The sequence below is a fragment of the Megalops cyprinoides genome, chromosome 4, assembly GCF_013368585.1.
Source record: "Megalops cyprinoides isolate fMegCyp1 chromosome 4, fMegCyp1.pri, whole genome shotgun sequence".
Lineage (NCBI taxonomy): Eukaryota > Metazoa > Chordata > Actinopteri > Elopiformes > Megalopidae > Megalops > Megalops cyprinoides.
Genome location: NC_050586.1, coordinates 25,492,781 through 25,519,352, shown reverse-complemented (window position 1 = coordinate 25,519,352; position 26,572 = coordinate 25,492,781). Strand labels below are relative to the sequence as shown.

At 47.9% G+C, this 26,572-nt stretch overlaps 1 protein-coding gene across 6 annotated transcripts; it reads right to left on the bottom strand.

Moving 5' to 3' along the window:
• Positions 1-328: 328 nt before the first annotated feature.
• Positions 329-26,572, bottom strand: LOC118776045 (transducin-like enhancer protein 1). Of its 6 annotated transcripts, none has more exons than XM_036526115.1 (20): positions 25,974-26,572; positions 25,357-25,457; positions 24,473-24,536; positions 24,200-24,244; positions 17,291-17,353; positions 16,928-17,032; positions 13,858-14,047; positions 12,691-12,707; positions 7,353-7,469; positions 7,050-7,103; positions 6,614-6,766; positions 6,199-6,340; positions 5,364-5,560; positions 4,187-4,263; positions 3,378-3,627; positions 2,593-2,840; positions 1,971-2,118; positions 1,308-1,458; positions 1,044-1,120; positions 329-898 (listed from the first exon to the last, which is right to left on the bottom strand). In XM_036526115.1, exons 1-20 carry the CDS (start codon positions 25,995-25,997, stop codon positions 791-793), a joined length of 2,331 nt encoding a protein of 776 aa, XP_036382008.1. In that variant the 5' UTR covers positions 25,998-26,572; the 3' UTR covers positions 329-790. The 6 variants fall into 6 exon arrangements, with proteins under 6 accessions (XP_036382008.1, XP_036382009.1, XP_036382010.1 ...); XM_036526116.1 differs by having other exon boundaries at positions 6,199-6,337; XM_036526117.1 differs by having other exon boundaries at positions 6,623-6,766.

The following is a 26,572-nucleotide window of genomic DNA, read 5'->3' as shown; positions in this document are numbered from 1 at the left end:
GGACCATGCTCTCCTACCCCCCACACACACTCGTGTTGCTGTGTCACAAACAGGTGCATCACTTCCATGCTAAAACAATGTTGTCTGGTCCATTATTGGGGGGCATACTATAATCCATCCCCTGTAAAATGGACGGTATAATGGCTTACAACACAGGCTTACTGATATAGCAGTTCTGTGTTTGTAGTGCAGTGTTATGTATATTACAACCACAATCGTAATCGAAATCTGACATCAAGAACATTTTGTTAGAAAAAAAAACATTTATTGTGTAGACGAATCCATCAAATTATATTAGACAGTATTTAGGACCAAATGTTACCCTTGCTATGTTATTTTAAAAGACATACCAAATGTTGCTAAAGCATTTACTGTAATAACCAAATATATACAATTTGTACATTTGCTTGAACATCAAAAAAGGTAATGTCACAAGGTGGCAAAAGCATGTAGATAGGGACACATCACAAGAGGTCAGAGGTCAGGGGTCAAAATGTGACAGTAAGGACTGAGGTCACTGAGACGCAATGCATTCTTGGTCTAAAAACATTACAAACCCGCTTCTTTTCACAATCTCTCCAAGACATCCATCCACCTGCCCCCCCCGGAACTGGAACAGATCTGAGAATTCAAATCACCTGACAGAATGGACAGGTGCAACTGGATCACCTGTCAGAGCGGACTGGTGTGACTGGATCACCTGACAGAGGACAGGTGAGTTTTGAGTTTTCTGACTTCATGTCAGTTCAGATGTGTAACAAAAATAGATCTGGAAAAAAGACTTTGGTATTCAGTAGATAACTTCATAGACAGTGGCCTTCTTGTCCCCAGAGCCGGTGACAATGTACTTATCATCCACGGAGATGTCACAGCTCAGCACGGAGGACGACTCCTTTGACTGGAAGACAGAGAGGAAATGGATGAAAAACACCTGCAATATTTACCTGAACCTGAATTTACCTGTTATTGCTAATATGCATGTGAATTGCAGTGTCATTTTAAAAACATCCTAAAAAATCTTAACATAGAATCCTGCATCTTACCTGGAATATGCTGGCTCCATAAGGTGTTCTCCAGGCATTCAGCAAGTTGTCCTTCCCTGTGCTCACAAACCATTTACCTGCAGAATTAAAAGAAACATCACTTTGTTTACTGGGCTTGTATATAGCTGTAAGCAGGTCTATATTAGCTGGGCTGTATACACCATTGGAAATCCAGTATAGGACACAATTCCTATGGCAAACTGTACCGATTGGGGAGGAATGTACAGGCCTGAACTGTGAAGGGAAGCTACAACTGGCTCTTACCACAGTATGCAAACTGCAGAGACAGCACACAGCTCTCGTGAAGATGCAGCTGGTATTTGTCCGGTTTGGTGACATGTAGCACCTCCACATTACTGCTCTCCATGCCAACCGCCAGCCACTCTCCAGTGGGACAGTAACCCAGAGAGAAGATCTGAAACAGGGAGGAGAGCTTCATTCAGATATCCTGCCCCTCTGATCACAACCATTCCACCATGGAGTGCACGTCAGCATCAATTTACTGCATATCATATTCCAACAGAACAACAAACAAAAGGGTTAGACCACTGAGAGGAAAAAATTCGACCATTCCAAATCATTGGTCCATCACGACAACAATCATTACTGTGCCACAGAGATGACATCATTCAGCTTCTTCTGCCTGTGATATCATAATGGAGGTCACAAAGTGTCTCCCATCACACTAATGATATTACCCACAGAGCACCAGCACCAGGTCAGGTTACAGGGCATTTCATGCTGGAAGAGGTTACATTTTATGCTGGAAGAAAGATGGCTGCTTTCTTCTGGGTGTGTATCAGCATGTGTAGAGGACAGGAAGGTGTGCTGAGTAAGTGCTGGGTGTGAGGAGTGGGCATGTTTAAGCATGTGCAGCGTGTTACTGTGGGTGGCACTAGTGTGTGGGTAGTGGGCGAGGAGCTCTACCTGTGAGGTGAAGTCGTGCTGCTGGAGCTGCCGGCCCTCCCTCAGGTCCCAGGACCTGACGGTGTTGTCCAGGCCTCCTGTCCACAGCTTGGTGCCGTCATTGGAAATATCAATACAGCTGGCCCCGTCCGTGTGCCCCTGGAACTGCCTGGGAAAATAAACAGGGCCTGAATAAAGATTTCCTGAGTGAGCTGGAAGTAAATGCAGTTGCGTTGTTAGTGTTGGACGCTGCATAAAGGGCTCCGTCTTTGTTCTGTGCTGCAATGTCTGGCTAAGCGTTTGGATACACAGAGCTGGGTATTACATGAAGTGTGCTTATGTTATGTAAACTCTTCCCAGGTGGAGGGAAAACACACCAGGATGCAGCTGGTAAAACAAACCCGTCCTGGTCAGGGAGCCCCGGCTAACGCGTGGGGCCCAGGAACGCTGCAGAAAGCCAGGGAGGGGGTCAGATTCCAGACAGTCTCTAAACAATCACCCGAGTGACCCGCACAGGAAGAGCTCTAAAAATATCATCCTCACGTCTCCAGGGGACAGGAAGACTAGAGCACTCGCACACGTATACACACAGGCGCATGCACGCACATAGCGTGCCACGGGTGTGGAGGGCGGTGGGCCTCACCTGACGAGGGTCTGGTTGTGCAGGTCCCACACGGCGATGTTTCCATCGCTGCAGCAGGAGAAGCACACCTTGGAGTCGGGGCTGATGGCGAGGGCGTAGCAGGCGGGGGCGGAGGAGGTCAGCTCCGCCTTGATGCGGGGGGTGGGAGCGGCCAGGTCCCAGATGGACAGCGTGCTGGCCTCCCCGCCCACGATGAGGGTGCACCCATCTGGCAGGAGCTTGCAGGAGCGGATGTAGTTATCCCGGTTCTGAGTGTTCAAACAGAAGAAAGGGAGGTGGAGCAGCGTTTAGAATGGAAGCAACACATGTATATACATTTCATCACTATATACCTGCCTCCCCCAGCACTCACAGGAAGCGCTACGCTAAAACACTTGCAGAATAAAATGCAGGACTTAATAAGGCTCCACAAATAAACAATCTGTATGCTCCTCTCTGGACCCTTCCACAAGCCACCACTGCTCTCCCCTGCAAATCACTGCAGTCCACTCACTCCCAGTCTGACATTATAAACACAATGTAAATGTGTTTATATAGGTGTAAATGTAGTCTTCCATGTGCTCATCCTCAGTCCACAAGCTGATATGACATATGAAGAAGTACACAGGAAACTCATGTATGCATTCTCGACACGTACACACAAATGGTCCAACACATGTTCCAATACAGACTGCCGTCACGATGATGGAGTTGACTGTAGCACGGTCTACGTACTGACCCTATGTGCTGACTGCGATAGGGAGAGGGGGAAGGAGAGGTAGAAAGACAGAGAAGGGGAAGCTCACCAGGCAGTCCAGCTGGGAGACGGGACTCTTGTTGCCGGGGTGACTGATGTCCCACACCTTGACGCAGCCCTTGCCCCCGGTGTAGACATGGCGGGTGGGGTTGCTGATGGTGACGGCACAAACCACCTCTCCGTGACTCAGCGTGTTGATCTGGCGGGCGTGGCGCGGGATCCCTGGGCCAATCAGAGCGTCCGGAGGGAAGGGGACGGGCTGCATCTGTCCGTCTGCACTCACGTGGAAGGAGTACGCACTGGGAGAAGGAGAAGGGGGAGGAGGAGGAGGAGCCATACCAGTTAATACCAGAGAATTACAAACATTTTTATAACTACGTTTAAAAATACTGCATCTCTCTCTGCAGTTATTTGAAGAAATGAAATTCTTTTGCAGATTCTTCAGAAATTTACACCTCATAATGACTAAAACACTCATCTTTATTTCTGAGGAGAAATGTGCCAAATATTTGCAAATGTTGAAGGGATTTTAAAGTGCTCGGTGTGAAATTGCCCAGTGTTCAGGACAGACCAGGCAAAGTAACACACTCACATGCCTGCCAGATAAATCCACATGCCGTTACACGATGGTTTAACCACGCGCACCAGCAAGGCTGTGCAGCTCTGACTAACCTCATGAGCAGGACTGAGGAAGACCACCTACAGTCAGAAGTAAACATCCACCATTCACAAGGACCCACTTCCTATTGGCCCTGTACACTGGGTGGGGTCAATGCTCATCTGAGGAGGGCCACACCCCCAACATACACCCAGGCCTGTAGAAACACACAGAGGGGATGAGGGACGGGCTTTACTCACGGCTTTCCTCCAGGGATCCCGGGCAGGTTGGGAGGCATGCCAGGCACTCTCATGTGAGGATGTGGGTCAAAGCCGACCTACAGCAAAAAAACAAAACACACACCAGTCAACAAGAGAGGCCACACACACACGCGCATGCACCAGTCAAAATGAGAGCCCACATGTGCACGCGCACAGACACACATACCGATCAACAGGTGAACAAGTGCATGCGCGCACGCGCGCGCACACACACACACACACACACACACACACACACACACACACACACACACACAGAACATGGGGGTCTTTACTGCACAGGCAAATGGGTCTACATTTATTGCTGAATAATACATGTGCTCTAATGGAAGCAGAGCTACGGGCAAAACTAATTTCACATAATGTGGAATTTAAAATATGACCTACAAACTGCTTAGGCAAGTTACTTTTTAAAAGCAAACATTTAATGTAAAAATGTACAATGTACCTGAAATTGAGTTGAAGCAATGAATGTGTAATATGAGGCACACAATCCCTTTTTTCATCTCATTGCCAAAAGTTTCCAGCAGACACTCAGCCACGCAAACGCTGCAAAGATGCAAAGAAAGCCAGCGAGCAGTAGGGCCAGAGACCCAGTCCACACTGACTCGTGAGGCACAGACCCTCCCTGACTCTCCCTCTGGTCTCAGCCTGATGCAAGGCACCATCAGGCCTAATAATCACAGAGAGACAGACCTGCTCTCACTGAACTACGCTCTGCAGCACAGAACTGCAGAGTCAAGAGGACGGCACGCCACCCTCAGCAGAGCACAGAATTCCACTGAGGGAGGGGATCAGCTGCCAATCTGGCAGGGTTTGGTCTTGATATAGTGATATAGTAAGACAGCCAGAGGGAAGTGCCATTACCTGTGTAAGAGTCTGACACAGTGTCATCCCACACTTCCCAAATGAATGCAACAAACACAGGTAGCCGATCAGCCGTGAGGTGCCAGCTAATGTGGACGGCCATGGCAGTGAGGTTTCAGTGATAATCCTCAACCAGCAGACTGCCTTTCGCAACCCAGATATGTGTTGTGCAGGTGTCACGGGCATGCGGAAGAGGATGTTCTTGTGTTCAAGGTGCACACTAACGCCCCGCAGAGGGGGAGGAGCGTGGAGAGCGGAGTCTGGCAGGCGGATTGTAGGAAGCACCCACCATGGGGGAGCGTCCATAGGCGGCGGCAGCGGCAGCGGCAGCAGCAGCAGCGCTCATCTGAGGGGAGATGCTGTGGAGACCGGCGTAGGCGGCACCCGGGCTGGTGAGGTCCCCGTTCATGCCAGCGTGGGGGGGCACCATCCCAAATGGGCCAGGGTACGGGCCTGGAACCGCCAGGGGGGTCCTCAGGCCTGCAGCTGGAAATCAAGTACAAAAAATAACACCATCTGAATGGAAGAGGCTGAAGAAACACAAATAAAGGAACATTTTATACTCAACTGCTATACACCAGTGGAGTTACAAAGCCACTAACAATTACAGTGTCGACAGCCATGTAGTTACACTAAATATTACATAAATATTTACAATACTGACTTCCTGAATTCCTTAAAAAGCAGTAACAGTCTAACATGTAATGCTTACACACTTGTTTAGTTACAGTCTGACTACACTAGTATGTATGCACGTGAATGTAGAGTGTTAAATAAATGCTACACTTCTTTTCAAATGTGTCTTTAAGGGTCTTTACACTAACTCAGAAAGCTGTGGGCTACGAAACAGGAGCCAAATAGGAAGATATAAAATGCTGAATGCTCAATGCTGAAGCACTTCTTTCATATGAGGCATGCCACAGGGCCACCCAAATCCAGAGAAGCTTCTGCTTCTTTGTAAAGTGTGAGTGTCCCACAGGACAGTGAGAAAAGGCGAATCAGGAACGTCCTCCCTCTGCCAGTGTGTGTCTGCATGTGTGCTAATCAATCAACAAACTAATCCATCCGTGTTTTGATTTGTTTGTTCAGGTCTAAGTATGTGTGCCTATATGGGCGTTTCTTACTGGGTGGGTGTGGCATTTCCATGGAGGGTGGTTTTGCGAGGCCTGGCCGCAGCCCGGGCGTGGCACTGGTCCCAGGGGTGGCGTCCCCTCGCGGAGTCGGTGTGTTGGACTTCAGCACGGGCGTGCTGGCCTTCTCATGCTGCTGTTAACACAGTAAGAGAGCTGATTATGCACTCGAAACATCCACAGACCTCATGCCTTCACCCACATCAGCCATTCATCTATAATCACACCTCACAGCATCAACCTCAGAATAACATAATACCCTGGTCCTGGTCTCTAACACCCCTGAGACCCACTCTGGACTTAGGCTGCCTGCCCGCTTCCTGAATAAGATCTGTCCATGAGCGTGTCTCTTCTCGGGGAAAAAAGCACTGCCCCAACCCCTGCCCCTGCCACTTATGGCTCCACCCACCAGGCTCATCTCTTTGGACTTGAGGGAGGAGGAGCTAGCAGAGGAGGCAGTGGAGGCGGGGCTACTAGAGGCATCCTTCTTTAAGAGGCGTGTCTTGTCCAGACCATTCTCCCTGGGCGAGGGGATGGGCGTACCTCGAGGAGAGGCGGGGTCCTAGGAACAGAGGGATCCAGTTACAACACACACATGTGCACACACACACGCACGCACGCACCTACTTGCATGTATGCTCAAATACATACAAATACATGTACACAAAGCATGCACAGAAAATTTATTGGACCCACACACAGGCACGTGCGCAACATGCACACACACATATGAAAAATGAACACATACAAGCAGGCACACAAATCCAAGCACACACATATGGAAGAACTGTGTGAACTAGTGAGAACAGAGTACAGACAAATCCTTGATGGACTGAGACACAAACCTCATTGGAAACATCGACTACCAAGTTGTCGTCACTCTTCTCTCCATCACTGTCCTGTAAAGAAAGGCAGCAGCATTTACAACCTGCTTGTTCATACTGCATTCTAAACACTTCTGAGAGCAACAACAAAAAAGGTTCATTTTGTACACATAAATTATAAAAAAAGGATTTTTGCATTTATTAAAGAGAACTCTTTGGCCTCTTCTTTCATTGTGTGACTATTATAGAGGGAATGTGTATAATCTGTATCATCCATAACATTTGTTGACAATCATTCATTGCCATGTAATCTGTTTCACTCACGTAATGGCTAGAGTCCTTGTCCTCAGCTTTCCGCTTCTTGGTATCGCTGGAGAACTCCGGAGGGTTTCTGCGTTTGTCTGCTGCTCGCATACTCTCAGCCATCAGCAGGGAGTTACTCTGAAGGGGGCAGAAAAAAAAAAACTGTCAGTATGGTATGAAAACACCCGATATACATTCCACTAGCTATGGTCATTGTGATGTCGTTTCCCCTGGCCTCATCCCTGATTACAGATATTCCATTTCCCAAACAGAAGTACAGATGTGTCCCCATCTGTCCGGCATTGTTCAGTGTCTAGGTGGTTCTCACTCCAGACTCCAGTTGTGACCACACTGCTGTAATAACCATCAGAACACTTTCACCTTCAACAATGGCAGAAACAGAATGTTCACCATACCATACATTCACCATACAGTATCTTAGGTTTCTACACAAATCCATTTTCCATGTCTTTTCAATGACATTTTGCTAATTTAAATTTTTCAAAGGTTATTTTCAATTCTATGAAATTAGGGTCTTTTGAACATGAAATGGTGAGTACTTTGAGATCACACTGTGTGTCTGACAGACAGACTCATTTAAACGCATGTAGTGATTCCAGTCACCAGTAACTTGTGGAGGTCTGAATGTGCCAGCCAGTGAGTCTATTTGGGAGCAATATGAGAACACTGGTAGGAAAGATCTCCAGCTGGTGAATTAGGAGAGAGAAGGACGTATTCATAGCAGTGAAAGAAAAGTTAGAATGAAGTTTATTTTCTCTAGATTTGGGACAGTTTCCATGACTTCTCAGGGAAAGTGGGATACCCATCTGAGCTTCCAAACACTACAGTGAGCCAAAGGGCTGAAAGCAAGGAGGCCATAGATGAGGAGACCTGGCCAATCAAAGCCTGCCCTCTGTCTAAATGAAAGGAAATGGACCAATCAAAACCTATTCTCTGCAAAACTGTAAAGAAATGGACCAAAGACACTTGGCACAAAGTTCCCTTTACCAGTGAAGGCCATGCATTGCGGTGTAAAAATATCTATGGACTACTCACGCACTACTCGCCGATTGGACAGTACCAGCTCTTCCCTCACACAGACGCACATACACACACACACAGACATATGCACGCAAACATGCACGCAGAAGCATGCAAGAAGCATATGCACAAAAGCACAAACAGGGCTGTCTTCTTCCACATTCAGGCCTTCTGCATTTTATGACATCCAGAAACATTCCTGAAGACCACCCTTAATGCCAGACGTGCCAAGCAACTTTCTTCAATATTCATTTGAAAACACAGAAAAAAAGTTGCAACCGATTTGGGGGGGGGGGGGGGGGGGTGTACTGCTGCCTGTGTGCTCCCCAGTGAAAACAACAGATCTTTCTTCGGTGTAAATCGCTTTAATTCCGCGAATAAACTGCGCTAATCCCTGGGGAACAATGCCTCGTCAGGGCTAAGAGCAGCACTGGGGAGAGCAGGCCCAGATTTAGTGTTCATGGCCGTGGCGTGAAACCCTTCCACCGGGATTACCATCAAATAATTATGTAAAATACATTTTAAAATGTCTGACAATGAAATGGGCATCAGCAGCCAGAGACACATTAACACACAAGCCAGCGGGGGAAGGGGGGGGAGGGAGCTAAAAGGGTGTTTGCGAGAAACGCATTCACGTCAAGCCACACAGGGCTAAATTATTTAAAAGGCCTTGAAAAATAAACCACTGACCCACGAAACGCAAGCCTTTCTGCAGCTTTTTCAGGTCACATGAGGGTTTCTGCCAGCTTCTCCCCTCTCTCCTCTGGCTGAAGTATTAAAAGGCGTTACAATGAGTCCTTTTGAGCACGGCATTAGCATAGCCAGGGCGGTTTGTTCAGTGATGTGTTAAACGCTGGGAACAATGCAGGGATCTTTTCATGAGGCCCAGCTAAAGCCTCATTTGGAGGAGAAAACGGCTCAAATCAAAATCCAAATCGGGGAGGTAGACTGCTGGCAGAAATCTCTCTCTCTCTCAGCCTCACGTACAGGCCCCGATCCGAGTCCCACACAATAGGATGCTTCCAGCAGAAACAGACACAGCCACATCAAAACAATCTCCTCAGGAAATTAGCGAGACAAGAGTTGTCCCTCTTCTCAATGCTCTGAATGAGACGCTATGTTGTTAGAAGGTGCAGTCAGACAGTTGGAGTACATGCAAGTCAACTACCCCACACTTCATTGTGACATAACCGACCTCCTGCAGAACCCTGTGCTGCCATGCTCTGTGCAGATGCGCAGACACATGTCCAGATGTCCGCTGCGCAAACAGAGTTTGCCACTGACCTCCTGCCAGTCCTTTGGTTCCATCCCCACTTCCTGTTAAACAGCCACCGCAGAGAGCGGAGCAGGCAGTGCTACTACAGTTGTGCATGTTCCCCGTGAGGCACGACTGCTGAATTTCACAGGTGTGAACCTGCAGGTGCGGCACAATGTGGCAGCGCATGTGTGAGCCGGAACAGACGGAGTACAGAGCCGCAGAGGGCGGGGCTTCCGATTGCTCCTTTGAAAGGCATTCACTCCTCGTCTCAGGTATAGCTGCGTTCACAATCTTACCACACGAGTCACACCTACACACTCGCACCCACAGATGTGGCTGCGCACACACAGGGTCCAAAATTAACACCCGGCAACCCCCAAACATGGATAGGCTACTGTGTTACTCAAAGAACCATTGTTAAATTCAAGATGCCCAAATACACACCCCTTTCAGTCTGATTCTTATTTTTTTTGTGGAAGTCAACAGCCAGACGCCTCTGTTAGTTGTGAAGTCTCTTATCTGCTCAGAAACTACATATGACCGCGTGATGCAAGTTCTTCTACCATGGGAAGATTTGGCTTGATTTGACAACTAATTCACTAGCTTTAGGGTTAGTTACTCTTTACCTCTCTGGTCTGTCACATTGCATATTTTGATAGCTGAATCCACTATCAATTTCAAAATGTGGTAATGCTAATAACATTTAGTGACCAGGAAACTGTGGTTTAGCTGTCAGTTTTAGCTGTAACGTTATCTTGCTAGCTATGAGTTCTGTTAATAATATATGATGTTGCAACCATCATATATTGTCTGGTGAAAAAACAGCCAAATAGCTGCATGCACACACATGCACACACAAATGTAACATGCATACACACATGTGCACACACACATGCTCACACAAAAGACAAAACTAAATCATTGGCTGGAGGCTATACATCTACCATCAATAGCACTTCACTCAGAGGCAGACAGCCTGCCTCAGGGAAGGCTTTGAGGCCAGGAGATGTGGAACCTGGCCTTGATAGTCTGGCTGCCTTGGAGAGAGGCCCTTGTGTCATTATTTACCATTTCACCATTTTTTAAAAGTGCTGGCACAATAAGAGTTACAGAGCCTCCGTAAACTGATTTCTCAAGCTCAGATTTTTCTCCACTGTTTTTCATTCTTGAGATGCACATTGCTGAACTGGGTGAATCCCAGAATCCTCTCTGTTCACTACAAAGGCACAAAAGCACAAGGGCAGACTTCAATCATACAGACATCTTTATGAAAGAACCTGACAAAATGCAAAAACACAGGCGGGAACCCTTTGAAAGAGAACGCCAGGAGAGCAGTGAGTTGTCAAATGGAGGGGGGCATGTTTCAGTGAACGATAGTAACGAACCAAAAGCAAAAACCCTCCTTGCCAGAACCCCAAGTTCTACCTGCTGGGGGGGGGGGGGGGGGGGGGGGGTGCTGCCTACAGCAGCATCACTGGCTAACCAGCCAAGAGCCACTCGGCTCTATTAATGACTGCACACTAACACATCAGAGTGTGAAGTGATGGGCTGCTTCTTTAGCTGCAACACTACGCCACAGTAATAAGGTCTCTAAAATGTAAGGGGATCAGAGATGCTGTGGCTGCTGCCGATGTAGTGATAACAGTCGGTGTCAAAAACTGCAAGTGCGTATTGTGTTGGCCACATTGACAGTGACTGTGCAGAAGGATGTCAACACCTTCAATAAAGTCCAGATGACATCTGCAGACATTAACATAGCTGCCAATGTTAACATTTATGGCGCAGCTCTAGTAAGCATTTTTCCTGGAGCATAAGTCTGAATACAGTACTGTGCTGTGTGGGATCTTCCACAGGACACTCAGATTCAGCACAGAAAGGTTCACAGAGGCTTTACATCTCCTGAAGGCAGCTCCTGTGCTGAGGCCAGCATGAAGATCTATGTAACCCTTTCATCCCTGTGCTGCCTAACAGCAGGGAGGGCTTGAGGGGTCCTACAGACAGACGTTCATCAAAGCTCACGTGAAGGTGTTTTAGCTGCACCTCGGGGGATTCATCTCTGACACTCTCTGCTCAAGTATGCCTGCCACCTCATTTTCCGCACATCCCCAGGGCTTCCCGAAAGAGGCAAACCCAACTATGCACGGCGATCCGCTGCTGCATAAATATGAGATTTTGCTTTCTTTCACTCGTCTCTCAGTCACACCCCCCCAATCACTCTGACACTCCGCTACCTTGGACTGAACTGAGAATGAACTGCCTGTTCTCCAAAAAGGCCACAGAAAGGATCTCCATGGGTCATTCTCCATAGCAGAGGTTCCAGAGTGCACTTGTATAGAGCATCCTTGAAAAGCAGAGTGCACATTGCACCCTCAATCACACTGTATCTGTCACTTGCAGCTCCGCCAGCAGGGGGCGGCGGTAAAAATTCTCTATACATAAACAAGCCTTTAAAAGGAAGGATATGTTTATGCGAGGCTAGGAAGTTCCCTTTAAAAGAGCCACATGCCACATGACTGACATCAGAGGAGAGGCAGAGCTTATTCCCACACATACACATACACAGTGAGCTCTGTGTCAGTGGCTAAAAGACAGCAGCTCTGGTCATCAACACGATTCAGTCCCAAACACCTAGGAGCCTACCCTCCAGAAACACCATTGTTGGGGGTCATTACCTGACGATCCAGGTGTGGTAAAGTTCTACACGCAGTCAACAGCCAACACTGGTGTTAAAAAGCATATCCTAACATACATCTCTACAATATGCACTACAATCAAAGCTCCCACACACATGCATACACTCAACAGCACTGCCCCTGCTGACACTGACTAGGCCAGACCAGGAGAGCAGAGGCAGGAGGACAGCAAAAGTAGGAGGAGTAGCAGGAGGAGGAGAGTCGAAACAGGAGGAACAGGCAGAGGACGATTAGAAGGAGGAGTAGGAGGAGAGTAGAAGCAGAAGGAATAGGAGGAGGAGGAGAGCAGAAGCAGGAGTAGTAGCAGGAGAAGGAATAGAGGCAAGAGCAGAACAGAAGCTGGAAGAGAGTAGAAGCGGCTACTCACCGTACTTGGCTCTCGTTCTGTTTCCATGGTTACCGAGAAACGCACAAACATGGCCGTTCAGATACAAGGTGCAAAAGCAGAAATGAAAAAACAAAGGAAAAAAATAAATTAGAAACACAGGCCAATTCATGTTTTTCAGCTGACTTTATTTAAACAACCATTGCACATTTCCTAATACAGCACACTTTCCTGGACTTTTTTTTTTTTTTTAAAACACGTTTTTCCTTAAGTTAACAGTAACAGATTATTTCCACTCTTGCCCACCCCCTTCAAAAATTTGTGACAGTAAAATGAACAAATTACTGGTCAATTCAGTTTCTTTAAATTGACACGAGTGCAATTTCTTGTCATTTATTAACTACAAAACAGGACATTCCTCTGACCACCTGAAACCCTGCTGCTGCTGTCCTGCGTGGTCACAGAGGTGCTCTTTCCCCACAGAGTCAGACACGGGAGCAGTTCTACTCTTTAATCAAAATAGAAGAGTACCCAATCAAGAACATGACCATACTTTGCTTACATGTCTACACTGCTGCCTCTGGCCTAAGCAGACTGTGCGGTTTCACACTTGTTCAGTTATCAGTACAGGACAGACCTGCCTGCTGTCTAATGGTCACAAAGTTTCCCTTCAGGTCATTTTAAAATGTGTATTGATATGCCACACTTCTTGTCAAATTGATAAATAGCACAATGACATTAGTCATACTCGGGATGAGCTTCCTGTTTTCTCAGTTACCCCTGAATTTGAGAGGAGCTTTGGAAAAACAAACAAGCAAAAACAAATCCAATCTCTGCAGAGCGCTGTGCAAGAAACCGTCCCCCCATGACACAAACGTCATAGACCAACCCTGTGGATCATCTGCTCACAGGCTAAAACTAAGGGACACCTTCTGGAGTTACAGCTGCTGAGGAAAACAACAAACAAAAACATTTAACAGGGTGGTGTGAATAAAAAAAAGAAAAAAAAAAAACAAAATAAATGAAGCAACTGAAAAAAAGACATCCCATGAAAAGCAAGGCCCCAAGCAGCAGCATGGAGTCCATCATCTCCTTCAGGAAATGAAAGGAAAAGGACTAAAAACAGCAGCAGCCTAGTGCTAGAGCAGTCCTGGTTGCGCTAAATCTCCGGGCTCGCACCGCGCTAATCGATCTTGCCTGGCCGCTCACCTCTGTGGTGTTCCGAATCGTGGCCGCTCTTTTTGTCGTCCTTGGGCAGGTGCGGCGGTGCTCCGAGGGCGCTGGAGAGGGCGAGCAGGCTGGCGCTGCCGCCCAGGTGAGGCAGTCCAGGTGGGTGCAGCCCTGCCGGGTGGGGCGTCAGCGGAACCGGGGGGCCGTGACTATGGGACAGATGCTGCTGCTGCAATAAAGAGCCCAGCAACCAATGAGCAACCAGTCAGTCAACCAGCCAACCGGTCAAACTATCAGCCAACCAAGTCAACAATTACATCAAGCAAATATCCAATTCAGTTATATGGAGTAACATTCCAAATAAGGATATCAGTATGGGGCTGTCCTACCTATAGAGGGCTCAGTCCTACCTATCCAGATTATTTAATGATATGCACAACAGAGACCTCAGTGTAAGCTGCACGAATTCATCTCTCCCAGAGTGCTTTGCAACAGCCTTCATTTCCCAACACACTCTGGGCTGGTAGTTTACTACCACAAACAATCACCTGAAAAGTTACACATCCCAAGATGCCAATCCTCCTCACTGTGGAGTTCAGTTATCTCAAAACCATCCAGTTGGCTCATCTCCTCTCAGCCAGTCACCACCACTCAACAGTAATATTAGTGAGGGGTTAGTGCTGAAGAATCAGAATATTGTATGTCAGAAGCAGTGTTATAATGTCATCTGTGCAAACTCAGCTAATCTACAGGTCATTAGAGAACAGAGCCCATCCTGTCCCTGAAGTGTACACACGCTGCAGAGAGCAGGTCTGAGCCGTCACCACACTATGATCAAATCAAACTCAAGACACATGCTCGCGGACACACCCCCTCTGTCCGAGGGCCTATAAAAATAATCCTTTCACTTTGCGTTCACGCAAGAGGAGCTCATCTCTGCAGCGGAGGCCGGGAGGCCCAATCACGCTCCCCCGAAGCGGGGTCCCGCCGCACCCACTAATCTTCCCATTGTCTCCCTCTCAGGCTTTCTGTCCTCCGTGTAAGTACTTAGCAGATCTTTCAGCTGCTATTAACCGCCAGCAGCAGGCCAGGCCCTGCGCTGCCACCGTAACCTGCCCCAGGCACAGTCTCCCCCCTTTGTGTCTGCACGCTGGGGTCGAACCGTGAACAATGCTGGCAGCTGCGGCAGGGGGGCTGCGCCGGGCCCAGCTGGCTCCTGGAGGTGGTGTTGGGGGGGTTGACACTTCACACAGGCAGCGGGGGGTTGGGGGGCTAAAGGTCTAGTGAATTGTCAGGCCGATTGTAGAGCGTTTAACTGTCAGGATGCACACAGCTCTTTCACTCTGAATCAGGAGTGCGGCGGAGCATGAAAGCGCATTGTGTCTCCAAACATCATTACAGGGCACTGAGGACTGCGCATGACTGCGCATGATTGCACAGGGGAGGGGCAGCAGCACAAACAATGCTGAACATTTATACCAAACTGCGCATTAAGTCAGATTTATGGAGCGCTACGAGGACACGACTTTGCACAGTGAACTCTAAATGTGCGTTTCTGGTTACAGAAACAGGACTCAAGATATTCTTGGTTATTTATATACGACATGATTTTTGTAGGACGTATGATTTCATCCCCTTTTACTGGTGCACACTTTTAATCCAGTAAGCAGATCACATGATCTGCCCACATCCATAATCCATAATTACCCATTTAGTGTGATGTATGGCCAGGCTTGCATGCGTTATAGCAGCCCAAATGAGAGGCGCAGATACGGTGCTGAGACACAGCGGTGACTTCCGTGTGACCTTGAGGTGTGACTTTGATAAAGTGGAGTTAAAGCAGAGGGCGTCCTCTCAGCTCTCTAAACCTAAACGCCCTTTCACACGGTCCTCAGTCTGGTCTCTCCTGGTACTGCGTGGTCGAGATTCAATCACCACGATCAAACAACATTTACTCAAAAAAAAAAAAAAAAAAAAAATCAATCTCCCCAGAGTCCTGGCCCACAGCTGACTGACAGGAGGGGGACGAGGGATGGGGGGGGATGGGGGTGGGGGTGATATGTTTATGCGAGGCTAAGCTGTCAGGTAATATAAAGCCACATGAATAAAATTTAAGCCGCAAATCCCCTGCAGCTCAGAGGTTTCCAGCACGGGGGCGGAGTCAGACGGAGGAGAAGGTCAGCCCCCACTTTATTTCCCCTAATTGACTGCCAATAGCTCACCGGCGCCGCCCCGCCGAGGGAGGCCACTGAGCTGCTGATGAAAGGGGAGTTTTCAGGCACAGACTTATCCCTTTATCAGCCGTAATCCCCGCACTTACCCCCCCACCACCCCCCCAGCTGTACCCAGAGTGAAATAATAACGCCAGCCCCCGCGGGCCTGCCGCTCCACGCACAGATGGATTAACCGCTCGCATTGTTGGGTCTTCAGCAGGCCGCCTCATGTCTAATTATCATCACAAAATGTCTGGGAGACCCAGTGAGACCAGCAGGGGCATCTTCTCACAAGCAATTAACACAAACTGATAAATGAGTCATTTGAATCTTCTCAACCTGATAATGCTGGAGGGTTTCTTCTTTGTACCCACCCACCCCCCCCCACCTCCCCATCCCAAAAGGTCTATTTCAACTGCCAATACCGTAGCTAATTCCAAAGCGCCCCCCCTCCTACTCTTTTCTTGCCCCCCGTTGATCCACCGCGACCCCACCCCAACAGCGCTGGGACTTTTCCTCCCGAGCTGAAAGGTAAACAGCGAGAGGCCGCTTCATTAAACTCCAATGGGCCACAAACCCGCTCCGATTGGCCGCTTGCTGGGTGCATAGAGGCCCACTCAGCGGAGCACATCGTAAACCCCCCCCCCAAAAAAACAACTCTTCTTAAAGGAAGGGAACCAACCAATTAAGAGACAGACATTCAACCCCATCAAAACTTTACAACAGATGGAAAACAATGCTAAACAAACAGAGAAAATGACTCAGAAACATGGCTCTGTGTTCTGGCCCAATGACCTCGCACACTGGCAAAGCAAAGGCCCATGACATTACCACATATACACCTTACCCACAACCACCCCCTCCCCCTTCAGGAAGTAATAGAAAGGTATACACACTGTAGGAGGCAGACCAGGAAGTCCACGTACCCCGATGATGGCATTGAGCTCGGCCATAGTCACCTGTTTGGCCCGCTCCACAGCCTGAGCCACCTGCTGCTGGTGCTGAATGGACAGACAGACAGACAAAGAGGGCTGTTACAGAGCAGGGACAGATAGAGAGGACCGACAGCGGACTTCTTCCACTTTCTGTGGTTGTATTGCTTGAAGTTGCTGCTGTGAATAAATGTTTAAAGCTGATTTGTACTGGAAACACAGAACAACACAGCACACACCCACAACAGTAGTAGTTAAACAACATAACTGTAACACACCTATATATAGCCCCACCCACACACATACACGGTGAGGACACCCACTTACTTCCTGAGACAGAAAGGGGATGACTTGAGCGCAGATTGTGTTCAGCCTCTTTGCAATCTCAGTCTGTTTGAAAAACGAAAACGTCATTAACAACTGCACACCTTCACAAAAACATTATCAAAAACGATAACCATACTGTAAAAGGAAAACAGATAAGTAAACAGAGTTAGCGCCTAAACATTTTAATGTGCCTGATTAGATTTAAAAGGTTCTACCAGATCAAAGGTTGGAGGGTCAGTCCAAACAGCAGCCTGCTAATGCTCACAGGCAGGTTCATAATTAGCATTTAGGGTCAAAGGACACTTTTAGCTTTACTGCAGGATTCTGTAGTTATGTTTAGGAAGAATTCCACACCAGGTTGAATGCTGTATGGTAGGAACGGAGAGGTGTCTGTTAAAAAAAAAGCACACACGTGCCGTGGCCTTCTGGGCTGTGCACTGGTGACATGCTATAAAAGCAGTCACCTGGGATACACACTATACCCTCATATACCTGGCTCTTACTGAAGGAGGTTCAGGACCTTGAATAAAGGGTACAACAGCTGGGAACAGATTCCCCCCCCCCCCCCCCCCCACACACACACACACACACACACACACACACACACACACACATATGCACACACAGACAGACAGACACAGTGCAGTTACTGCTGTGCTTTGTTCTAAATGCTTAAAGAGCAAAGCCTTAATGCCTGAGACCTTAAGCAGAGTCTCTTTGCACTAACAGACTGCATGGCTTCCGATTTATGGAGCTCAAGTGTTCTGCCTTTGCAACAATGAAAGATGGAGGAGACACTCCAATAGACCTGGCCCTCTAATTAGGATCGCTCTTAAGCTCTCTGGTAATAACGAGAAAGATGGAGAGAGCAGAAAAGAGAAGGACAAGGGGATTGTAAACACTCCTCTTGCAGGGTCTCTACAGTGTCAGTTCCTCTTTGCACAGGCAGGAGGGGGCGTGTCCATCACAGAGTGACAGCCAATGAGAGCATCCCCATGTCGAAATCTACCTTCCCCTCTGGCACACAATTAACATTAATATGGACACCTCCACCTCCACCTAAGGCATCTGTCTCTGTATCGCTTAGTTTTTACAAAACTTCCCACCTTTCTTTCCAATGAAGAAATGAACAGGAAGGTTGTTTAACAATAAGATGTTACATGAAATTTAACAATTTTCAATAAAATGTCCACTGTGTTATCTTTAAAATGTTCTGCTCACTGTACCCAGAGCAGGAATATTCACTGCTAACTCTGGGACCAGGAGACAGCAGTCTCTCACACACATAGATTCCACAGGGTGAGAAAAGGTCTGAACTCTGATCTCCTAACAGTGACAACACAGGGGACTCGCATGTTAATGATCCATTAGATGTTCTGGGTGGTCAAAATCCACCCTAAGCGTTCATTTAAACTTTATCCCATCCTTCTCTGCTTATGGGAGACACATCGGCTTGCTGTGAAGACCACCCTCTTTAAAAACACACCTACTATCCACCAATTTGCACTGCAAGCACCACTGGTGCTTCTCAGAGCGACATGGTGATTTCCTGCACGGAGACGCACAGACAGGACCACAACATGACAAGAGTGTCCTGTTCACACACTGATGCCTGATCTCTGATAGTCAACCTGCATATCCACAGGTGTGTAGCGACAGACAGGAGGTCAGAAAAACTGAGCAATGGCAGCCACCTCAGTCCTCTGTCTGCTGGTGAAAAAAAACAAATCCAACTGGAGCTGAGAGGCTGCTCAAATCAGTGACGCAACCCACCCCCACCACACCCATCCCAGCTCATTGAGTGTCACAGTCAACCCCACATACATACACCCGGGCAGGTACAGCTGGTTCTGTGTTATTCAGACAAATACTCTCTGCATTTTACTGTGTCTTTTGATACAGGACACCAAACAGCTTGGACAGCTGGCTCACACACACACAGCATGCCCAGAAGATGACCAGCTGATTCATAGCCACTCCCTGCACACTCAGGTACACTGCAGGTAGCGCAAACGCTTTCATTTTAGGATTAATAAAAGGATGTCCAGCTGTCCTGTAAGCGCTTTGCCATTAAGGGTCAGTCTCGGAAGACACAGAGACAGGAGCCCCTAAATGCAGTTGGAGCATAATCACCACGAGCGCACCCCCCCCCCCCCCCCACCACCACTGCGCACTGCATTAATGTCACACAATCCCATGTCAAGCTTAGATTCAATTTAGCCGAGTGCCACTGACAAATTCCCCTATTCCCATGCGCACTTTAAGATTATTTCATTGCTTAAAATTTAATTTGTTCCGACTCATGTCTCCATGGCAACACGAGTCTACCCTGCAAATTATTGAGATAATTGGATATCTTATCTCTCTGTTGCTCTCAAATCGAATGATTCTGCTCAAATTGCAGCAGCCAATCAAATTTTGCCGGCCTCCTGAGTAAGAGTGGTCTGAGAGCAGCCGCATCCATCTTGGTTTTCCAGGCGCACTCAGGAGCAGGTGATGAGCACCAGAGGCAGGGCGGGGCCATGGGTTGGGGTTTACAGCCTCCCAGGGGACCACGGGATATCACTGGAGGTCCATTAACATCATAATGGCTCTCGGACCCTCCCGGACATCATCATAGCTCTCGCTGAGCATGGGGCTCTCCAAGACTGCCCAAGCTAGTACTGAAAAGAACTTAACTCGGAGAGCAAAAGCGTGCAAAGGAAGGAGAACACCACCACTACAGGCCTGGTGAATGGTGCCCATACAGCCATCTATAATGCTAAAGCTAAAATTGAACATATCATTTAAAATACATTAATTGCACAGAGATTTAAAAAAAATCAGTGAATATGAAGCCCAAAAATCATAGATTGCATCATGCAAATGTAGTAAAAAACTGTTTAAGAATTGCCTTTTTGACTTTTACTGCCCACAGTACTGTTAGAGCAGACTATAGCAGTGCCTTTAAATAAAAACACACTTTATATAAAGGAACACATTAGCCTATGGGTTTGCAGCCGATTGAATGTTCCAATTAAACACCAAACACTGTCCTGCAGAGTCACTGTTTTAGACAAGAGCGAGGCCTTAAGAGAGAATTCCTGAATGCCTTGCCTTGACATGAGTCTTAGGAGGAGCTGTGGGAAACCCTCCTTTAGACCAGTGTTTCAAACTTAAAAAATGTTTCAGAAATGCAGCCTTGCTGTTACCGTGGGTCAAACCCCAGCAACTGTGTCACCAAATCCCCCGGTTCACAGTCCTGCTGTGAAATACTGAAACCAACATCCCGCTCTTCCTGAAATCCATACATTATACATGGACTACATCCTTAAGTGGCCCTCCGTCATAATGCTTTGAGAAGTGGAACAAGGAAATCTAAGAAAACAGAGTCACATTTCAAAACAAGAGGCCCCGACACTTCCTGTGATTGGTCCCATTAATGCTGCATGGAGGCATTAAACATGCATGTGCAGTGAGGCGCTTTGGTGAGGACGGAGGTGTCACTCAGAGAACGAGCTGGGAATCCCCGCTGGCGGGGTCAGGGCGCCCAGAGGTCTCTGCGCTGTGCTACCGTAAGTAAGTGTTTGTGAACCCCTTGACTGAGGTCTGCCCTTATTCAGTCCATGAGGAATTGGCAAAGTGCTGTTGCGACAGATCACTGACCCAGGATCAGGGGCTCAAGAAGGAGCCAAAGGGAAGCTGAGGATACACCATTACAGAGAATAGAAACAGAAACAGGGCAAAATCCTGCTGTGAACGTTCCCTGGGACACGTCTGAGAGCTCTTGCAGACAAAAAAATGCCACTGTCATGTCATGCCCTTTTCTCATAAAGCTGCCAATCTCTGCCTGAGGATGACCTGTGCTGTTCCCAGAATCACCTGCACCACAGGTTCCACACACTCTCCACCACAGCGTTTCTTTCTCAGTATGCAGCTCTGACCTCTGACCCTTCATGGGGAGCAGGCTGAGAGGGCGAGCAGCCCTGCAAAGAGCAATCTGCTGCCCCCTCACAGCCTTTCCTCACACAGACTGCAGAGGGCGCCCTGTAACACGGACGGGCCTGTTTTCAGCACAGTTGACAGGGAAATGACTGTGGGGAAGGTGGGGACACATTCACTGAATCCAAGTCAATCTGCCAAACCGCCTGCGATTGAATACAAAACCAGATTTCAAACTCTGCACTGTCACAAACCCGCATAACAAATGCATTTTAATGTGGCATTAAACTGTGAATCCAGGTCTTACAATGTTCATGAACAGCAGGGAATCCATGGACACAACTGGAAGAGAGAGGTTGTGTCCACCTGCAGGCTGAGAATCATAAGGGCAGAGGAGGGTGGAGCCACAGAAAACCTTTACAGGGCCTTTTGTTTCCCCCAAATGATCTGATTGACTGAGTTCCTCTCCACCAGCATGGCCCTTCTACACCTCATTAACACAGGCTGAGTAAGCACTCTACAGTGAGGGGATACGGAGAGGGCATATCTGAGGACCCCCAAACACACCCCACTGTGCACTGACCCCTCCCCCCATGGGAAACCCTGAATCACTCCCAACCCCCAAGTCCCCCAATCCCACATAGAAGAATCACTGCCTCTGCACTGTTTTGTTTTTTTGTTTTTTTTTGGGGGGGGGGGGGGGGGGGGGGGGGTTCTTGTAACAGTGCAGCAAAGTACCATGATTTCAGGCATAGAAAAGTCTGTAAACACTGTTCTAAAAATCAGTGCGTCAACTAAAGTATGTAATGACTGAAAGCTCCAGCATCATGGGATACTGCCTATAAGGAGTATGGGTAATGAGCTGGCTTTGTCACCACAAGGTCAGAGGTTGGAATCCCACTGTTTCAAATGTCCAACCATTACATATGATTCCTCAAATGCAACATACACACGTCACCTGGGACACAGCCATCTGCTACGCATGTCAATAACAGGGAGGCACAGGGACCTTCATATCACCAGCTCTCAGGGCATCAGAGAGCCCAACATCAGTTTCTCTAAACACCTACAACATCCAGCTCTCATCAGCCAACCATCAGCCTCTCTCTTATAGACAAAAAAACCCTCTACTGTGTCCAGCTCTCATCAGTTGATTTCAAAGCCTTTTACAGCTGCCAGTGTCAAAGGAGTCATTTCTGTAGGAAAGCAGGGAACTTAAAATCCTGTTCCCTAGCAGAGACAGAGGGGTGCGGGGGTTTCTCTGCCTTCGCCTCTCGACAGCACCTTGAATGGGGGAAAATGAGAGGCTGAATTAAAGCTTTCCTAAAAGGGAGGAAAAGAAAAGGAGGAAGCAGCAGGAGGCCTCGGCAGAGCCTGGGCCCACGGTGAGCTGCAGCGACAGGCCTGCAGTGAAGCGAGGCTGGGGGAGACTCCACGGCACTGCCCCTCTCCCCTGCTAACAAAGACATTGTCAAAGTGCCATTCTGCCTCACAATGGGAGCTGACATTTCCTTAAAAACAACTGAAAGAGCAAAGCAACTGGAGGAGGGGCTCGATCCCCCCATCCCCCAACTCAGAGGGAGCTGCTGTCAGAGGTAATGAGAATGGCTGTGACAAACATGAACCCAGACTGTATTGCTCTGAATTAGGACCATTACACAGAACTGAGCCAGACCCAGCAACTAGCTGGAACCGGCACAACGAAACGCATTTAGAGCATGGTAAGGATTACCGTGGTTTGCAGTTTCACATAACCATCACATGACCACACCGCCAGTACAACGCATTCAGGTTCCTCTGCACACAGTCAAACGTTCAGCTCTGTAATCGCCTCAGTGTTCAGTTACAGGAGAACCTGTTCCCACGTCCAAAACTCCCACTTCACCAGCGGAGATGTGTGGAGGGTTTTGCAGCCAAAACCCTCGAGTTTTCAGGTCAAACACGTGGCACTTCAAACAGTCCTGAGCTATCGATTTCCTTCACCACTGCATTTTAGAAGCAATTATGAGAAAATGAATTCAGCCCCTCCTCCAGTGCGGCTAATCCTCCAGCAGTAGAGACAACGGAGCGCGCTCAAACCTTCGGGGGCGAAATGAATACGGGCGGAAGATGAGAAATGTTCTTTGAGATTCCCTGCGCATCTGCTTAATAAAAGTCTCGCAGCGCAGCCAAAGAGAAGACTTCACTAATCGATTTGCGCTCTCCTCTGACCGCCGTGCCAGACTCTAATGTAATGAAACGCAGGGACTCTCAGAGACAGTGCTAATTCATCAAGCGAGAATTTCATTCTGCGTCTGAATGCAGGCAACCTCATCCAGCCATAATCCTCCGAAACCCGGCGATCGATTCCTTAAAGACTCGCGGCTGCCAGGTCAGTGATGAAGCAGCTGCCCTCGACACATAAACAGAAGAGCTACACCTCCTCCTCTCCAAGAATGACAGCTCTGCTCAGCTCCCGAACCAGGCCATGGTACCACAGTGCACCTGCACCCCCGCTTCACAAAGCACAAGCCAAAGCCAGGAATACATTTGTCCACACACTCTCTCTCTCTCTCTCTCTCTCTCTCACACACACACAAACACACACACACACACACACACACACACGGCATGGGCCTTCAAATCATAACAGCACCAGGGATCCCATCAGCCTAAGGCTCGCCAGTGCAGAAGATGTCAAAGTTCCACCCAAAATCTTAGAACACACTAACTCACCCTCTGTCTGTTTCTTGGGCTCAGAGGAGTCAGACTTCACACTGTCACTCCCTCATAACCTAATACACCAGGGACATGCACTGGGAGCTGTGGGTTGTGGTGCTAGAAAACAGAGCTTGTAACCCAAACGCTGCCAGTCCAGCCCCCAGGTTCAGCTGCTGTTGTACCCCTGGGGAAGGTACTGAACCCACTTTGCATCAGTAAATATCCAGCTGTATAAACGGATAATGTAAAAAGCAAATGTCACGATATTTCAAACGAAGCTGGACATACCTGTTTGTGCATTTCAATGTTGAGTCCATAGGACATCTCATAGTACTGCAGGGCCAAAGAGATGCAGTCAGTCAGTGCCACGAATGACATTTCAGCTTAGCATCTACAGTGTCCATGTGCATAAAAAAATAACTATAATGGTTGGCATGGCAACACTTCATGTGCCACCAAAAGCATTTTGACATGGCATTTTGGTGAGAGTCGGGAAGCCACGCTGTGGCTGTAAGGGCACGGCATCGCCCTGTGGGACCGTGCGACAGGGCGGGCTCTCACCATCACGTAGTGCCGCTGCATCTCCGTCTTCTCACTGGCCAGCTTCTCACATTCCAGCTTCAGGCTGAGGGAAAAGACAGACAGTACTGGGACACAGTCAACTTCTCCCTCCCCAACATTAACACACACCACCTCAGAGAACTTCTGCAACAGGGAGGTTACTGACAAACACAGAGCCACAACACCCTACTACCACATCTGTGGAGAGCAACTACGGAAAGTAGTGACTGGGCTCGTTCGCGATTAACAATTAGTTTTAATTAAGCAGTTTTCAATCCCTTACTTTATGGCTAGTGAACTGATCCCCTTAGAAAAATTCTCCTGGGAGTGTAAATGCTTATCAGTCAATGTTACTCCAGTGCAAGAAGCCTTCGTTCTCTGTATTAAATATAGGCGAGGAAAATTTAAAGCAACTAGTCCACAAAATGGTCACCTATAAATGCACGTGGGAACTGGCTGCAGAAGACGAGGATGCAAGTCCTGCAGAGTCACATCCCTTAAATCACATCCTCTCTACAACACATCTGCTGATAAATGTCACTCATCGTGGACTTTAAACTAAGGCACGGCAGGAAGCGAAAACGCTCTTCCGCTGGTTACGTCCTCGGCCACCCACCCGTTCGTTTCTAAACTTTTGGACTGCCGTGTATATTTACACAACACACATACACACTTTCATCACGTATATTTAGACAAGCAGCTCGTGGACAGGCGGAAATAGCCGTTTCTTGCACTGACTCGAAACGCCCCCCTCTGGTTCCCGGCCCAAACCGCAGCCTTACCTACCGCAGACCCCACACAAAGAGCCCGCATGGAAATACCGCACGCGCAATAGAGATATTTTAGCGTCGACTGCTCCCGTGCAAATCAAATACCGCACTAACCTGTGATACTGGGCCTGTAGAAACTGAAATTCTTCCTTTATTCGGTCCAAAGACTCCGGAATCGTAAATTTAAACGGCTGACCGGGAGCTTGGTGCGGCGTCTGTCAGGGTAGACAAAATCGGAAACATCTGAACATATATTCGGTGTTACATGTTCTGCAAAAGAGATTTTCCATTTCTTAAAATACAGAATATGGAACAGATACGAAAACTTTTCAATCCAGTGTAAACACAACAAACAAACAGCTACAGACATTAACAACATTTCAAAACAACACTAACATAATGAATATCAGTGCAACCCATTTGTACATCCCAATTTAACTAGAACACATCACATGAATCTCGTGTCAAAGGCGCGCTGCCGAGAGCCTGGTCGCCTGTTGTACTTAATCAAATGAGAAACAAAGGAGATGCTTGTGAGAACGAGCCGACTTCATGCGAACATCGCTGCGCTGCCGCGGGCTCACTGGAGCTAATAGCAGGATACAGCTAACGTCCGTAGAGTTTACATTTGCACACCAACAAACAATAAATGCAGCAAATGTTACTCGTGATCGTTAAGGAACTAAGCTAGTAAACAAGAGCGCTTCCTGGACGGAGAGTGTTGGACCTACCGGGTGTCTGCTTTGAGGAAACATGGCTAGCTAGCTCTCCTCCAGGAATTGGATGGTCTCGGTGTTTATGTTTTAACCTGTTTCAGAAAACACGGAGAAGCAGTAACGGGAAACTGTGGACTACAATAAATTCATCCTGGATCGTCCCCGAAGAAAAGGGGCCCTTGAAAACACCAATCCTCGACCCCCCGTCCTGTTGGTGTCTCTTCCGTGGAACAAAACAAACGCTCCCACCACCGCGGCTCTCTAATCAACAAACTTGAGTCCGATTGCGCGCTCTTCCTTGATCTCTTACAATACTCCAATGAAGAAACAGAAAAATCAATCGCAAAAAAATACAACACGAACCATCGGGAAAACAAAACAGGTGGAGAAAAAAGCTCCCAGCCAAGCCCCGTGCAGAAGTGAATTTTCTCCTCGCAGTGTAACGATGTTCTGTCTCCACGGGATATCCAAATGGAGCAAAACAAAAGACAGAAAGCAAAGCGTTTTCACTAAAAGTCCAAAAGCGATACAAAAAGAAAAAGAATCTACACAAGCAAATCCTCAGAAGTTAATTGCGACAAAAAAGTGACGCCAATTAACGATTCGAAGTTGTT

Excerpts from the sequence above, each read along its gene's own strand:
- LOC118776045 (XM_036526115.1), bottom strand. The coding sequence starts at position 25,997 with ATGTTTCCTCAAAGCAGACACCCG. Across the intron at positions 17,354-24,199 it reads ACATTGAAATGCACAAACAG|ACTGAGATTGCAAAGAGGCT; the intron begins GTATGTCCAGCT and ends TTTTTCAAACAG. Across the intron at positions 14,048-16,927 it reads TTCCTGGTCTGCCTCCTACA|CAGCAGCATCTGTCCCATAG; the intron begins GTGTGTATACCT and ends TCTTTATTGCAG.